The 18,136-nt window shown below is 38.2% G+C and overlaps 1 protein-coding gene across 1 annotated transcript; it reads left to right on the forward strand.

Annotated features, from left to right (window-relative positions):
* Positions 1 to 6,461: 6,461 nt before the first annotated feature.
* SELE (selectin E) lies at positions 6,462 to 13,294 on the forward strand (the record flags this gene model as incomplete). The annotated part of the gene is made up of 12 exons (XM_084249594.1): positions 6,462 to 6,519; positions 7,079 to 7,465; positions 7,969 to 8,076; positions 8,843 to 9,028; positions 9,789 to 9,974; positions 10,078 to 10,266; positions 11,170 to 11,358; positions 11,480 to 11,668; positions 11,880 to 12,056; positions 12,325 to 12,435; positions 13,109 to 13,130; positions 13,237 to 13,294. The coding sequence occupies 12 exons, from the start codon at positions 6,462 to 6,464 to the stop codon at positions 13,292 to 13,294; spliced, it is 1,860 nt and encodes a 619-aa protein (XP_084105720.1).
* Between the last annotated feature and the right edge of the window lie 4,842 nt (positions 13,295 to 18,136).

Raw genomic sequence — 18,136 nt, forward strand, 5'->3', positions numbered from 1 at the left:
CTTCTGACTTACAAAACAAGCAGTGTATTGGCCAAGGAAAATAAGCAAGGGGGCTTTTCTAAAATCCAGGGGCATTTGTTAACAAGCTCTCTGCTAACAACCACCGGCAAGCAGTCTGGCTACATGCAGGAAAAGCTCTGCTGATTTATCAACCACCACACTTGTTTCTTCCGCTTTGGGAATTCACCAGTGTTGGCTCAGTTTGAAGATATTCCCATTAGTTAGTTCTTAGATCTCCAAACAGAGAAAGGAAACTCCAAGATAAGGCTCTGCCAAATAGGAAGCAAGGAAATGAATTAAAATTTTGTCTCCAAATTATCTAGGCAGTTCAGAAAGGGGAATTAGTGAAATTATAGAGTCTACTTGAGTCAGAGGAGAAAAGAAACCAAATTAATGCATACATATCTTGGTTAATTCTTAAGCAATGGTTCTTTTTCTTTGGTTAAAAACAATTTACTTCTTTAAAGCATTTTTGTTGACATAATATTGGTTTAAAATACCATTTTTTTTATTTTAAAGCTGCAAATAGTCAAAGAAAACTTTAAAACAATATTTCCATTTCTTTTTTAAAAAATATTTTTAATTATTGGGGTTATATTTTTTGTTCTTCCATATGTGCTCATGTTCTACTCACACTCAAGCAAACAATCTGTACCAATACCCCATCTGCTTCCTTCTCCATTCCCTGGTTTAAAGCACTATATAGGTTTTTAGTGTACAGCATTCATAATTCAACATCTGTATATACTTTTACATTACAATCCTAATGAAAATCTAGTTTCCATCTATCACTGAATCACTGATCCTCTTTACTCAATTACCCACCCAATATTCATTGACACTGCATATATGAGAATTCAGAATACCAACTCATTTTCAATATTCCTTTTATTTCCCTGATACTATTACAAATGGGGCCTCTAGCTTTCCTGTAGAAAAGATGTCTGGGTTGGTTGCAGTGATGTTTTGGTCAAAATTCTGGTACCTTGAGCTGAGTATCAGCCACAGGGTCTTGAAATTCTCTCCCAGAGTAAGTGGCCCCAGGACAACAGTTCTCAAAGCATAGTAGAATTTGGGCCTCTACAGAGTCACCTGAGATATTCATTTATCGTGCAGATTCAGAATCTCTGAGTGCTGGATCTCAAAGTGTGCTTTTTAAATGAGCTCTCCAGGTGAGTCTGCCTGGTATGAAAGAACCCCACTTTTCCTTCTAGGTGTGGAGCCCAGACCCAGAAAGTCCAGGACTCCACCCTGCCCCAGATTTTTCTAAGATGTCCACATATCTCAAATGAGTGAACAAACCTTCACTCATGAACTTAGAGGGAAACTGACTACTTTTCCATAGAATTTGTTTATGTTTTGACTAAAGAAGAATGTCCTTTTACAGCATGATGGTATGCTGACATTGATTTTATGTCACAATTTTGGCCATTGCAAGAAATACATTTATATTCTGCAAATAGGGTTGAATCTTTGTTGGGTTTTTTTAAAGATGTTATTTAGATGTTGGCAAAATAGGATTTTGGGAGATAATATCTAGACTTTCAAAAATAAGTACCCAGCAATACAGCCCAAAATTAAAGGGAGTGAGAACCTCAGAAAGGCCATCATAACCAGTGCTTTGCAGCTCCCTTCAGCAGGGAGCAACCAAAGCTAAATTCACATCTTGATGAATGGTCTTGCCACATGTGGTTATCAGGCTACCTCTCATTAAAACCAATAATACCTGCCCATATCTTATACTTGCCCCTAGCTATTGAGGGTGAACAGGATGGCCTTGGATAAAATTATAACAGTTGTTTTGAGAACCCCAGCACCTTTTTTTAGGGCTCCTTCTCTTACTCCCTGAGGGATGCCATTACACCATAAAAGTGAGATTGAACTGGTCTGAACACAGAAGCAAACATGCTTAAAGTCCTTGATGCCCCTTTGGAATCACAGGGTGTGGACGAGAGGGCCAGAAACTTCCAGGAAAAGGGATGATGAAGCAGGAAAGTGTGGCGCCTCAGAGACCAAGTAGGTCTGCTGGTGGAATTGGGGTGTTCCTGTGTTTTTACCACCTTCTCTACTTTTCTCTTTGCCTCCCCCCAAGAGGGAGATTGTCAGTGGGGTTCATGTCAGGTCAGAGTTTTTAAATCCAGCCATTCAAGGACAGCTGGCTATATCTTCAGAACTAGGGAGACTCACTGGGGTCTTGGGCATCTCTACTCAGTCTGTTACACGGGGAGAGTTGGTTTATTTGGGTGAAGGGGAGATAATGGTCAACATTTCCAGCTATTCACCTTTCACCCTTTTTCTTTTTTTAAAGATTTATTTATTTTTATACAAGAGCTGGGTACAGGTCAGAGGCACGGGAGGGTGAGAGGATTCACCAGAGGCAGAGCAGGGAGCAGAACAGGCAGACGACAGAAATACACTGCTGAGGGGAGCAGTGGGCCAGAAAGAGAGGTCTGTGGCGCCATGTGGAATTCTTGCTGGCCAGGATCAGACCCAAACTGCAGAGGTTGCGGACAGCTTCACAGCGCGGCGCTCAACCCGCTGCGCCACTGGGGAGGCCCCTTTCACCCATTTTCTTGAACTCATTCTACCTCTTCCAAGAAGCAGATGCCCTTCATCAGAACTTGATGGGGGAAAGCAAGTGAGAAAGTAACAGTCTGGCTGTCAGCTCACTCCTGCCCTTCCCTGTCCTGGGTCTTTCAACGAGAGGGTCTTCTCTGCGGTCTCCTCAGCAACCCAGGAGCCTGAAGAAAACTTGGTTTAAGCCCCAATGTCAGGGGAAGGAAAACAAACTATCCTGGGGGAAGGCATGATAGCTGTAGGGCACGTGGGATTGGAATATCAAATCTCTGGTAACAATAATATCACATTATTATTAACTGATATAATATATAATAATACAATACTATTGTTATTAATATCCAAGCACTAATATAATATATAATAAAACATGATTATATGGTAATATAATTATATTGGAAGAGATTTGTGATGAAAGGTAATTTATCAATAATTATATAATAGATATGATTTTTATTTCTATAATATATAATGGCCTGTTTATAAATATATTAAATACACATATTTAATATATTATTATTATATTATTAGTAGTAAATTACCTTTACTTAAAAATCCCTTCCATTCCTTATTTCTCTTATCCCTCCTTCTGGTATTGGGTTCTCACCCTGAATGTCTCTCAATGTAAATTAAGAACAATCATCTTCCTTTTAGCCATTAAGAGAGTTTGCTTTTGAGTCAAGAGCTCCTGGAAAGTGTGCACAGGGGCACATAGCTTGTCTTTGGCCTAGTTCAGCTCACCTTGCTTGTTTCTTTGTCTACTTTCTCCCCATATGCTGAGGACCCAGGGTCTATTCTCACTACATCCTTATTATTGCTCACTGTTCCTCTGTTTCCTTTCTGTCTTCATGTCTTAGAATCTAGGACACAGTCCTTCTAGCAGAGACGTAGGATGATTATGATGGTCTTTGGGAGAACAGGACAGAGGGAAGACTGGAGACGTGATGGACTGGGAAGAAACATGGTGGGCATCACAAGAGAAACCACAGTATTGTATTATTATATATTATATCAGTTAATAATAATGTGATATTGTTACCAGAGATTTGATATTCCAATCCCACATGCCCTACAGCTATCATGCCCTCCCCCAGGATAGTTTATGTTTTCCTTCCCCTGACATTGGGGCTTAAACCAAGTTTTCTTCAGGCTCCTGGGTTGCTGAGGAGACCGCAGAGAAGACCCTCTCGTTGAAAGACCCAGGACAGGGAAGGGCAGGAGTGAGCTGACAGCCAGACTGTTACTTTCTCACTTGCTTTCCCCCATCAAGTTCTGATGAAGATTGACTTCTTGGGCTTCAACCACTTAGCTCTGCACTTTGGGATGAGGCAAAGGAAATCTTTGGTTCTTAAATTTCCTCATTTGTCAAGTGGTGATAATGAAAGTACTTGTTTCATTGACTGTTGTTGGGAATAAAATAATCAGATACCTTAACATGCCAAATACTCAGAACGGGGCCTGGCATATCGTAAGTTCTCAATAAATGTTAGAAATGATAACTGGGGGTCCAGGGCATGTGTTTGTAAATGAACTAGGGTCTGTATCACTATTAAGGCTATCTTTAGATGTCTGAGAACTAAAAAGAAAAAGACAAACTATAAGCTTATTTTAGTTATGAAAAATTCCTAATAGAATGTAGTTATCTAGAGCTGTTTGTGACTGATTGTTATATACAAAATAATCATTCGGTACTTCATTAATATGTCAGATTAATTTTCACTTAAGATTTGACTCCAACTCACATTTGATCATGTCCTTTTTAATGGCAGATCATGTGTTTATAATTTATTAAAAATTAAAATACATACAGGTTATGTATTAACTCAGCTTCACATTTTTCTCTGACATCTAAACAAACACTATGTGACCAATTACTCTTCCACATTTATTGAGTAACAACAACCACATTTAGATAAGTGGGGTGAAGAATTGAAATAATGTCCATATCTGGATAATGTATGGAAGGTGGATTGCATAAATCTTCTGGTAAAAGATGGGGTTTTTGATAGGAGTTGAATTAAAGTAGCTAATTACATTGTTTTAAAAATATCACTTGTGGTCATTGGAATTTTTCTTGTCTTTTCCCTTTTGGCTTAAGTCCTGACTATTTTTGTGTACAAAAATAGAACCAGGGGCCTCCCCGGTGGCGCAGCGGTTGAGCGCTGGGTTGCGAAGCTGCCCGCAGCCTCTGGAGCTCCGGTTCGATCCCCAGCTGCTCCCGGCCACTGGAGGAGGGTCCCACATGGCGCGCAGAACTCTCCTGCCGCCCGCTGCTCCCCTCAGCAGTGTACTCCGATCCTTCTGCCTGTTCTGTTCCCCGCTCTGGCTCTGGTGAATTCTCTCACCCTCCCGCACTTCTGACTATACCCAGTGCTTGTATAAATAAATAAATAAATAAATAAATAAATAAATAAATAAATAAATAAATAAATAAATAATAGAACCAGGCCTAATAATGTAATGAGTAAATAATGTAACCCACCCCTCTACCCCTTCCTCACTGCTGAGAGTACATTTTTAGATCTCCTGGTTTAAATATTTATAATTACAATTTGTAATAATAACTTCACTTGATCTCTGACTGTCTATAATTTGAATTAGGGAAGGATTTTTAAAACCTATACTTTGACTACAAAAATCATGGAGGACCACGACAAATACTAGAAAATTATTAAAATAATCTTGAAGGATATAAAAATTACCCCCAAATTCTTCTATCTAGAAATAGTGACTCTAAACATTTGATATAGTTTTTATCCTTTGCATGTTCATACTTTAAAACTCTTAAAAATTTTTGGGTCAACTAAACATGGGTATATATATTTTTCTTTATTTTTTTAGTGATTAAATCACAAATGTTTCTTAGACATGAACATCTCAGTCTCTTCCACTTTCCTGATTCTTAAGTGTGAGATTATTTCTACAGCTATGCTTAGAATCTGAGAGCTAATGTATACTTGTGACTCACTCCTCTGTGAGACAAGGTACTATAAAAAGGGTTGAGGTGATGAGAGAGAAAAAAGTAAGTGGAGAACCATTATTGACAGTTATGAATGAGAAAATTGAGGGTATAGTCCATAAGTGACAAAATTATTTTTAGTTTGCTTGTATTTATGAAATTCCAATTACTATCACAATTACAGGAGTTACTGTTAAAAAGCAATGTTTACTTTTCAAAGAAATAGATTTTATGTTATTATTAGAATTAAAAACAATGTATTTCCACCATAAGAATAGAATTTGTGTAAAATAAAAACACAGGAGTAAAGAATTAGCTTTAAGGAGATAAGTTTTCTGACATCATTGTGATCTTTATCACTATGGATATTCCCGGGAAACTTTTTGGATGCTGCTGGGGAATTCCTCTTTGCTGGATTTGGACATATCCTCCTATTACTCACAGGAAGCGTTCCCCCTATAAAGGCACTTCGGCAGGAGTAATGCTCTGCTGTTCTTGACTGACTACACATCAGATCTGTAACAGTGAACGATACAGAAGTAGCAGTGACACCGGAGGGAGAAATTCGAAGGAGAAACTTGAAACATCCTTTTTGCAAAACGGTAAGCACAGAAGTCTTTACGAGACTTGGATCATGAAAGAGTCTTTTGCTAGCTCTATTGTATTCAGATTAGTTAAAAACTGGCTTTTTTTCCCTTTACCTTAATGATGAACATTTTTAATTTTGTATTTGTTCCTTTGAGCAAATTTGAAATGTTTGCTTGGAAATAAAGATTGAGACATTGTAATCTTTTACCTAAAATTATATGCGGCTGCTAAAAACATCCCTGTAGAATGTTGTGAATAACCAGACACCTAGAATTGAACTCTAACTAATTTTGTACTTTCTCTCCCCCAAGAAACGCATTTCCAGTTTAGTGTATTGATGAGAAGAGCTATTGGAGTCATGATGGCTTCACAGATTCTCTCTGCATTCACTTTGGGTAAGTCAACATCATTAGTTGATATATCAGGTGGGTTATTCCTCCTCGTCGGGGCCAGTGTGTTGTAGGGTGTTTAGCAGCAACTTGGCCTTAGCCCCAATGTGTTATGCCCTGGGGTGGTGTGATTTTCTTTCCATCTTTGTGTCTTGGTTTCCTTATGTGTGACGTATTGAGTATATATAACTTATTTCTCAGAAGCATCATGAGGCTTCAGTATCATGGTTCACATGAAGTGCTTCAGACAGGACGAGGCAGCATATTTAAGTGCTCAACAAAGTTTAGGTATACTGATTATTACTTTACTCTCAAATGAGTGCACTGATAGGTTTTGGTGGGTAAGTGCAGGTAAAACACCATATGGAGGGTCAATCACAGAAAAGAGACACAATAAGTAGTAGTTTCTCCATGTAAATCCCTTCTTACTTTGAAAAAGGTGAAAAAAGCTTGAGTCATCCCAAAGACCATTGTATGCCCCAAACAAGACAGTAAATAGTGCAACTAACAGAAACAAACCAGAGTGGGACTAAAATTTCCCATTTTTTTCTCTCCCTATCATCAGTGCTTCTCCTGTTTAAAGAGAGTGGAGCCTGGACTTACAGTGCTTCCACGGAAAACATGACTTTTGATGAAGCTAGCGCTTATTGTCAACAAAGGTACACACACCTGGTCGCTATTCAAAACCAGGAAGAGATTGAGTACCTGAATGCCACATTCAGTCATTCGCCAAGTTACTATTGGATCGGAATCAGAAAGATCAACAACAAGTGGACCTGGATAGGGACCCACATGCCTCTGACTGAAGAAGCCAAGAACTGGGCTCCAGGTGAACCAAACAACATGCAAAAGGGTGAGGATTGTGTGGAAATCTACATTAAGAGGGAAAAGGACTCCGGCAAGTGGAATGACGAGAGATGCAACAAAAAGAAGCTTGCTTTGTGCTACACAGGTAGGCAATTTGTGGCAGCAGTATGTGGGCATCTTGACCAATTATTGACATTATGCAAAAATTGGTCTCTATTTGGTAATTGTGTGTTCTAAAAGAAAGAATTTCAAAATGTACTATTTGATAGTCTGTTTCTTTGAGTGAATAAAGGCAAGGAGGTATGTGTATACATGTATGCATATATGTATGGGTCTACACTTCTAGAGAGTGTGTAGACACACATATAGCACATGCTTTAGTTACTTGTTTATGGTAGGGAACCTGTCTTTAGAGTTCGTTTTATAGTGAATTTTCTGTGCTTGGTGCCAGTTACAGCTGTACCACTGACATTCATCCATTAAGATTTAGAATGGTTGAACCTAAAACTCAGCTTTGGCATTTTATAAGGCACTTCAGTTCCAATCTCTAGCACTCAGTATCACTGGTGCCATCAGGTACATACTGTTGATGCTAAATTCCAAGTTACTCATTATAAACATCACAACAACCATGGTTGTTTCCTGCAGCTGCCTGCACCAACATATCCTGCAGTGGCCATGGGGAATGTGTAGAAACCATCAACAACTACACCTGCCAGTGTCACCCCGGTTTCAGTGGACTTAACTGTGAACAAGGTATGTCTTACCTTTTCCTTGAGACGATAGCACCAGCTCACTCCTAGCTGGCTTTGGGGTCAGGTTTGCAGGTCTTCCTTTCCTCTTGGCATATGGTATCCAATGGTGGTTAATAACTGAGGCTAGGAAGTCAGACCCTCTTAGGTTATAAAACCAAATCCACTATTTCTTAATTATGGCACCTTGATAATAAGGAAGTTAAACTCTCTGAGTCCCAGCTTTCCCCTTGTATAATGAGGATAATAATGCCAACTTCATAGACTTGCTGTTAGGAACATGTGAACAAATGCAAATAGAGTTGACTCTTGAATGAACAACATGGACCGCTGGCTGATTTTACTTATATGCGGATATTCTTGTAAACAGATGCTATAAATTTACAGTATCAATAAATACAGAACTGTAAATGAACTTTCTCTCCTTGTAATTCTCTTAACATTTTCTTTTCTCTAGCTTGATTTATTGTAGAAGTACAGTATATAATACATAACACATTCAAAATATGTGTTAATAGATTTTATGTTATCTGTGAGTCTCTGTCACAGAAGGCTATTAGTAGTTTAATTTTGGGAGGGGAGTGTCACAAGATATAAGTGGGGCTTTTGACCACATGGAAGGTTGTCAGCCCCCCTAACCCTCACAACTGTATAGGTTTACATAGTGCTTGGCACCCAGGAAGCACTCAACAAACAGTTACAATTTTCAGTGTTTTTCTCACCTTACACAAGATTGGGGGAAACAGAATTGATTTGGTTTTTATTTTCAGTTGTGACCTGCCAAGCACAGGAATTTCCTGAGCATGGAAGCCTGGATTGCACTCACCCTTTTGGGAAGTTCAGCTACAATTCTTCCTGCACTGTCAGCTGTGAGAAAGGGTACATCCCCAGCAGCACAGAGGTTCTGAGGTGCACTTCCTCAGGGGAATGGAGCGCCCCTCCTCCAACCTGCAATGGTAAATTTCTCTCAAAATACCAGAGCATTCTCCCAGTCTTCACTACCTGTCCCTTTTATCCAACTTATACCATTTTCAGAATTCCTGGGGAGAGTTCTTTTTGCTGTTGTTTTTAAAAACATATTCTCTCAACCAATATGTAAGGCCAATAATGGTACCTGCTGGGGCCTGAGAGGGCTTTTTATTTTGTGTTTGGAATGGGTGTTTCTGAGGCGCTAGTGAACTGTAAGGGGACACACAGAACAGCGGAACCACATCCAGAAGTTTTAATGACTTTCTCATCTTCTTTCCTTATTTATCTTATGCCATGCAGTGGGCAAATTTAACACCATAGTAATCAAGCAGTCTCGATATCTACTCCCCCCCCACCCATCTTATCTTTCTGGCCCAGAGATTAAAAAAAAAAAATCTTTCCTGCAGGTCCTGCTGGGCTAAAAGAAATGAATATCCTGTATATGTCAGATTATTTTTAACATTAGTCATAAACCCTGATCTAGATCTTGGACTTCTTTATTTTTGCTTATGAAAATGATAAAATAGATCAGAGACTCCTCAGCATAGTTAAAGTAAAATATTAACCTGAGAAGATGAAAATATCAATACAAAAGCTTTATGGGATTTGTGCATGTCCCCAAGAATTAATATAGGATTTGGATATCTACCCTTTGAAGGCAGCTCCCTTGCTCTGTTATAAACTCCAGTTGAACAGGACATGAACATATCATTCTGTAAAATTCATGTTGTTTTTTCAACTACCCAGTGGTTCAATGTGATACTTTAACAAAACCTGCCAGTGGCTCCATGGACTGTTTTCAAAACTCTGGACGCTTCCCATGGAACACAACCTGTGCATTTGAATGTGAGGAAGGATTTAAATTAATAGGAGCCCAGCACCTCCAGTGTACCTCATCTGGAAATTGGGACAATGAGCAACCGATGTGTAAAGGTAGATGTTCCACTTCAAATCTTACTGTCAACATTCTTTTTCTCAACCTAACTTAAAATTGGCAATCCAAGCCTGCTAATGTAAATGGGTGTATGTGTTACAGCTGTGACATGTGGCGCTGTCCACCGGCCTCAGAATGGCTCCATGAGTTGTAACCATTCACCTGCTGGGGAGTACACCTTCAAGTCATCCTGTGAGTTCACCTGTGAGGAAGGCTTCATGCTGCAGGGGTCAGCCCAGGTGGAATGCACTGCACAAGGCCAATGGACACAGCAAGCTCCAATTTGTGAAGGTAAGAATGAGATTCTCTCCTGTCCACTCTCCCTTTCTTAAAGAGCAGAAGTCTTCAAATTTGAACAATTAAATGAAACCATATGCCCACTTTGATATAGAAATATCAAAATTAATCAGATTCGATAAGCAACATTTCTCTTACGTCTTTGAGATTTGTATAAAAGAACCAAGGGAAAGTTGGTATGTAATAAGCGTGGATGCTTTACTGGTTCCTTACTGTGCTATAATAATGTAACTTTACGGACATTGGAATGAAGTAGGCAGAAATCTTTATTGAAGGGGAAATCACAGAAAATTTATGATCATGAAAACATGACTTGATTCTAAAACTCTTGCATGACTTTCTCCCAAAATTTTTCATAACTAACAGTGATGAGAAAGTTTCATGTGTGGTATCAGATATGAAAACTTCCTTATGATATATATGAGTATTAAAATTTAACTCACCTGAAAATAAGGCAAGGATATAGAAAACAAGCAGTTTTCACTATTGGATACTGGCATTTACAGTACAATAGAATAAAAAAACCACAAAACCAAAACTAAATTACAAAACAGACAAATATTAGTGGCTGCCTTCATACCTTCCTCTCTTTTCGGCATCATCCGTAAGCATACAGGACCCATAAGTTGATCTCTAACTATATGAAACTTTTTCTTGACCCTAAATTTTTTCACATGTCAGCATAACTTTGAGAAACCTCTGATCCTGTTAAAAGCTTGAATTAATACCACTGTCAGTGAAAGGATTAGAATCCAGAGAGAACTCAGCCCTGTTCCCAGTTGCCAGGGGTAAAGACAAGCCTCATTTTGTCCAGAGTGAACTGAGCTCACTCATCAAATACCAAGTCTTATCCACTTCCACTGCAGATATTTTCTGACCATGCTTTTGCTGTCTTAGCTTTTCAGTGCGAAGAGTTGTCCAGGCCAGAGAGAGGTTACATGAGTTGTCTTCCTAGTGCTTCTGGAAATTTCCAAAGTGGGGCCAGCTGTGAGTTCTCCTGTGAGCAGGGATTTGTGCTGAAAGGATCCACCAGACTCCAATGTGGCCGCACAGGGGAGTGGGACAGCAAGAAGCCCACATGTGAAGGTACAGTTCTTGTTTTTATTTCAAGATAAAAACTATTGAAGAACTAGGGACTTTGTTTCCTTGAGAAACCTGTTGCTGCCTGATATAAACAAACTTCTAAACGTCCTCTCTCATCTTTCAGCTGTGAAATGTGATGTCGTCCACCATCCCCAGAGAGGTTCCATGAAGTGCTCCCATCCCCCTACTGGAGACTTCACCTACCAGTCCTCCTGTGCCTTCAGCTGTGAGGAAGGCTTTGAATTACATGGATCAGCTCAACTTGAGTGCACATCTCGGGGACAGTGGACACAGAAAGTCCCCTCCTGCCAAGGTAGGACTGAGTTCAGATGCTATGCAGTATAGGTAAAGTACTAATAAGGTTTCTGAACTTCTATTGTCCCAAGAGACTTGATCCTAATTTCCTGCATGCTGAACACGACATAATGCTTCCAAATTATGTTCCTTGGTGACTTCCCAGCCAGCTTTAGAAGTTTTCCAGTATATTTTTCCTAATCTCTATTCACATGCCTATTAATTTGCAGTGGTACAATGTTCGAGTCTGGTGGTTCTTGAGAAGATCAACATGAGCTGCAGCGGGGAGCCTGTGTTTGGTACCGTGTGCGCATTCGCATGTCCTGAAGGGTGGACACTCAATGGCTCTGCAGCTCTGACATGTGATGCCACAGGACACTGGTCGGGGATGCTGCCCACCTGTGAAGGTGAAGCACTGATTGATAGTGGTTTTCTGGGGGACAAGAGAAATGAAGGGGGGTTATCTGGCTAAAATATTGAATTATCCATTATGTCCAAATCAGAAAGGTCAGATAGATTGTCCCAGTTAATAAACTGTCAAATACTTAATTTTATGGGAATAAGGGAAAGCAGAAAAGGTGATACAGTGATAGAATGGGTAGAATCTTGACAGTGGGAAAAGAGACTTTAAATTCAATTCCTTCCTGTGACAATTCTTTCCCTCTGTTTCCTTAGCTCCCATTGAGTCCAATGTTCCCTTGGCAGTTGGGCTTTCTGCAGCTGGAACCTCCCTTCTGACATTATCATCATTTCTCCTCTGGCTTCTGAAACGCCTTCAGAAGAAAGGTGAGGGATTTATGGATGCACCTCAAAAATAATTTTTATCATTGTGTTCTTTCTTGGAGATTCAACAGCATTTAGTTACTAGATAAACACTACTAAATTGCAGTATAATTAAGCAGGAGTCTTAGGAAGAGAGTTTATAGTGCAACTCAAAGTGGAAAGTGTTAGGAAAGGTCAATGTTAATTGTGCTGACATTATACAACTCCAGGGGGTGCTATTCACACACTGAATTCTTCTGTGCCTCTTGGAATTGTGCCATAAGATTATAATGATGTGGGCTCCCAGGAAAATGGATAGAATGTTTCTACAAGTCTTATTTGGAATACAGTTTAAACTTGGGAGTATCTGATAGAGAATATGCAAACACCTGGGGCCACATTCATGGTTTAATTAACAGAATATCTAAGTTCTTTTTTAAATTAAATTCTGACCTTTACAAATAGGAAAATTCATATAAAATCTAGATTTGGATTGGAAGATGAATCTGACATTAGGTAGCTGCTGCCATTCGGATGGGGGTGCACTGGTGCATGCTCTTATTTGTGCTCTGATTAGCACAGGGTCCCTGAAGGTCTTGAGTTTGCAACTCCCGATGAATAGAATCTTTTTGTATCTGGATCTGACATGTCTGTAAAGGTCATTCAGTCTAAATTAACCCCTTTCTTTCTCTTGCAGCAAAGAAATTTGTTCCTGCCAGGTAAGTTGTATTCTTGTACAAAGCATGCCAATGAGTATTCTACATATTTTTCTGTTTTCATGTGGGAAAACAGTGCTTTATTTAGTTTTATTCATGTTTTCCACAGCAGCTGCCAAAGTCTTGAATCAGATGGATCCTACCAAATGGCTTCTGAGTTAATTTAAATCAGGTAAAAACACATGATTTTCAGTGAAGATATTCTCTTACATGTTCTCATGTTCTCTTGCTCCTGGAACCCTCCAAATCTGCTAGTATCTTTTTAGGGGGAAGGGAAGAAGAGTACCACATTCACAGTATTTTATGGAAAGTTGTTTCATTTCTTTATAGGAGGAGAGGAAAGGAACAGGGATCTGACCGTTAGTGAGTCTTGCAATTTATGAAAGCTATAATGATAATGGGGATAGCTAACGCTTACAAAGCACTTACCACATTTTAGGAATTATTCTCACAGGAATTTTATGAGTTAGGGGTTATTACTACATTTTTTTATTATATAGATGAAGCAAATAAAGCATTGAGGAGTTAAGTGACTTTCCTAAAAATCTCAACCCTAACAAGTGGTGTAACCAGGTTTCAAATCCAGGCAGCCTGGCTCTAGAATCTGTGTTCTTAAACACTTTACTCTACTTTGTGAGAATTCGGAAAGGTAAAGAATAGATTTTTAAAAGTTAATGGACTTTTTTTTGGCATAGTTTTAGGTTTATAGAAAAAGTGAGCAGATAGTACAGTGTTCCAGTATAGCCTTTTACCCCCATACTCCAAGATCCTCTATTAGCGACATCTCCTGTTAGTATGGTATTCTGTTACAATTGTTGGGCCAATATGGATATCTGATTATTAACTATAGTCCACAGTTTCCACTAGGGTTCACTCTTGGTACTGGAAATTCTGTGGGTTTTGACAAATGTATAAAGACATGTTTCTACCATGATAGAATCAAACAAAATAGTTTCATTGACTTAATTGATAAGGTCTTGCAGTTTATGTTTGAACTACCCCTATGAGGGTACAAGAGTGTTCTGTGCTAGAAGGTGAATTTTGTTGTCTCTATTAGCATGTTAAATACCCTGACAGTGTGCATTTTATATTTGCAGCAACACAGGCATAACCAGGGAACTAGTAGAGCAAAACTTGAAGACGGCAGAGACTGAGAGCTCAATGGGATCCCCAGGCCTTCTCACCTGCTGTACCTGCCACCTTTACTGTTGGGACTGCAGCACCCACAGGGACTTCAGTGGACCCTAAATCAGGGTGCAAGGCAGCCTGCCCCCACCCCCCACCCCCACCAAAAGATGCAGTTTTCTCTTCCTATTCTCAGGATCTGGAAAGTGCTGGCTAGTGAGGGAAAGGATAGTTTCGTCCAGGCAAAAGTGAAGAAACCAAGACTCTGGAGTCTCTGAATTTCTTTTCTAATTCTTGCCTCACTGTGAAATCTTGATGGAAAAACATAACATTTTGTGGCACTGTTTGTTTTTTTCCCTCATGGTGTTTCAGCTGTTGATTATGTAGTTACTGTGACAAGGAAGAATAATAATTGTAAAGAATTTAGAGGAAACAAATTGGCCAAAAATAATCAATTACCAACTTGAAAAAAAATGATAAAATTTTAATGCCCATTAAGTAACTGCAATAGGCAAGGTTGTTGATGGTGCAAATCCTTCTTAATATTCAGTGCAAGGATTCCTAAGCATATTTTTAAATCACTTTTATCCCTATGGAATTCAGTACTTTCAAAAGTCTTCTTAGAGATTGCATTCATTTTACTTGCATTGAATGTAATATAATCCTCCATAATTTCTAATAAGTGTTGTAGAGACTTTAGAAATATTTAAATATTAGATGTTTTGATCACCACCTCTTTGTTTATTAACAAATTCTAATATAAATCTGTAGTAAATTTATTTCAAAGAAAAGCAAAAATCAACCTCTAACAATGTATGTTAACCACTGTAAATTTATGAATGTTTAACTATTGTTGCTTTTTAAAATATGAATAGTATCAGAAGAACAAAAGCTGAATGACACTCACTTGTACACTAAATAAATAGTAAAAATATTATTCTGGTATTTTTCCAGAAATACGTAGTTTCCATGTTAAAAAACTTTTTTAAGGCCAAATGTTCAGATTTGATAAAAGCTTAAATACAAGTGAATGAAGGTACAATTTTATGAATGTCTTTTTTGAAAAAAATATGTATAATGTAAATGTGCTTTGCATTTCTACAAAGCTGTGTGTCAGATGTGTCACTGTATACTTCTTGTATATTACAAAAAAAAAAAAATTAAATCCTTAATAGGAACTCACTACATATAGGATTGATCCAGGGGATTTTTTCAAAAATGAGATTTCCAATAATTATTTCCTAGTTGTTTTATTCTCTATGGTAGTGCTCTTAAAGAAAGGAAAGCATGTATGGGAACCTATTTATTTTTATTTATAAGGAAGTTTAATATTCCTAAGGTATCTCCAGTTATCGGAGAAATTGGCAATGAGAAATTCTTTGACAGTAATAGTTAAAGCTGCTCCAAACTCATAGTGTATGAGAATCAAATTCTCTCACACTTCCCATAACTTAGCACGTGTTGAAAGGAAAGCTTTGCAGAGGTACGGCTGCATATTGGTGAAGGCAAAGCTAAAAGTAAACAGGAAGGTATAAGGATCAAAACAGCAGAGGTACTTAAGGAGCAAAAGAAATAAGGGAGAGAAAACTAATGATTGAGATCATGCAATTTCTGGAATGGATAATTATTTTCTCTGAATTATGTAAAAGTTGTAAATATTTATATATACTGTAATGGAAAAGCTGTGTCGAATATACATATGTTTGGGTTTTATAAAGTATTTTAAATTATGATTTAAAATATTGTACAGTTTTTAAGTGTATATTTATTTAAACTATGTCATACCTATTGTATTTGATGTGGCACTATAAAATTTGATAATAAACATGTTTATATTTAATTCTGCGTGTAGGTTCTTTCTTAAAATTTTTATTTCACTTAAACTCATATGCCATGAAATTCACCCTTCTAGAAACAATACTTTTTGATATATTCACAAGATCATGCAACCATGACCTCTAACTTCAGAGCATTTTATCGCCCCCAAAAGAAATCCAGTATCTATTAATAGCCACACTCCATTCTTCCTTTCCTCAGTCCCTGATAACCACTATCTACTTTTTGCCTCTATGGATTTACCTATCCTGGACATTTCATATAAATAGAATCATAGAATAGGTGGACTTCTATTCCACTTTCTTTCAATTAATGTAATGTTTTCAGAGTCCATCCGTATTGTGGCATGTATTGGTACTACATTTCTTTTTAGGGATGTATAACACTCTATTGTGTGTCTAGGTCTTTTTCTTTTAACCACTGATGGGTATGTGGGTTGTTTCGCCATTTTGGGCCACAGTAAATAATGTCATGAACATTTAAGAAACAGTTTTTGAGTGGAGTCATGTTTTCCATCCTTTTGGGTATCTAGAAGTAGAATTGTTGGGTCATATGAGAACTCCATGGTTCATTTTTTTTTTGAGGAAGAACCAAAACTGTTTTCCAAAAGAAAAAAAGGCGGACCCATTTTACAACTCCACCAGCAATGCATAAGAGTTCTAATTTCACTATATTCTGTCCAATACTTGTTTTTTGATTATTACCATACAAGTGAAAGTGAAGTGATATTCACAAAGGCCCTTGCAGCCTATAGGTATACAGTCTGTATGTATCTGAAAAGATATTAGCAATCTAAAAAAAAAAAAATCACTAAGATCAGTGAAACAAAGTCCTTATCCTGGAGTCTTTGCCCTATGCTAGACTCAATTCCAGTTCACCTTCACTTATGCTCCTGACTCAGTTATCAGCATTAGGGTCAGGGAGGTTTTTTCTAAACATGTGTCTTCTCTCTTCCAGAAAGGCATCAAAGAGCCTGGAGTATACCAAGCTATACAGCACCTGGAGAAGCTCAGTGTCATCTAAGAAACAGAATATCTGAAATTTCTAACAAAACATAGTTTAATTTTTGGCTTGATTATCCAGGATCCCCACCCAACCCCAATAGCTATAACTTTGTCACAGACTAAAATTGGTTTCATTTTGATGTTATACTCTTACTTAAGAAAAAGAAATGGAAAAAAGGATAGATTCTATTGACTAGGGTTGATCTCGTGTAGGACTGAAAAGGGCCTACATTTGAGATATCAGTTTGGCACATACAGACAACATGAATGCTAGCTTTTCCAGGTCTAAAAAGAGAATAAGTTGAACAAGTTCATTTCATCCAGAAGGAATACTGGTGCGCAAGCCAAAAGGGCATGAGCAGGTGGCAAGCACAGAAGTGAGAAGGGAAGCAGTTCTCAGTGTTAGCACTATGGGGTTAGAAGACAGCTTTTCGTGGAGGAAAACAATTGAGCTCTGGAATATTTCCAGAGGTTTGGTGGTTGAAGAGATGAGGGAGAATTAAAAAAAAAAAAAAAACAGAAAAGGAATCAGTGAAAGAGTAAAACCAGGAGCTGACTGGCCAAATGAGGTTAGAGAATTGGTTGTTTAGTAAGGTGGAAGACCTTAGTGAAAGCAGTCTCAAGAAATCATATGGTTGAAAGTCTGATTGGATAAGGGTCAAGAGAGAATTGAAGGAGAAAACTCAAAAATACAAACCTTGACATATATTTATGTGTATAGTAGATACACTGGCCCTTCCTGGGTCTCCTGGTTCCATGTTTACCCTCACTTCATCATGTTTTACAAGCTTCTTCCAAGGAGTTCAGTTTAATAATCAAGCACAAGCTTTAGAATTAATTGACCTAGGTTCAAAACCCCAATGGTCTTTCTTACTATATGACAAAGGCAACTTCTCAACCTCTCTAAAATTCCTTAAAGGGGAGATAATAACAGTATCTTCTGGGAAGTAATAATATTTAATCTTTATAAAGATTGGCAATATATGGCAAAAATATGGCCGGCAGTAAATATGGAATGTTGAACTCTTTATCTATTGTGTTATC

Source organism: Talpa europaea, assembly GCF_964194135.1.
Source record: "Talpa europaea genome assembly, chromosome: 12".
Lineage (NCBI taxonomy): Eukaryota > Metazoa > Chordata > Mammalia > Eulipotyphla > Talpidae > Talpa > Talpa europaea.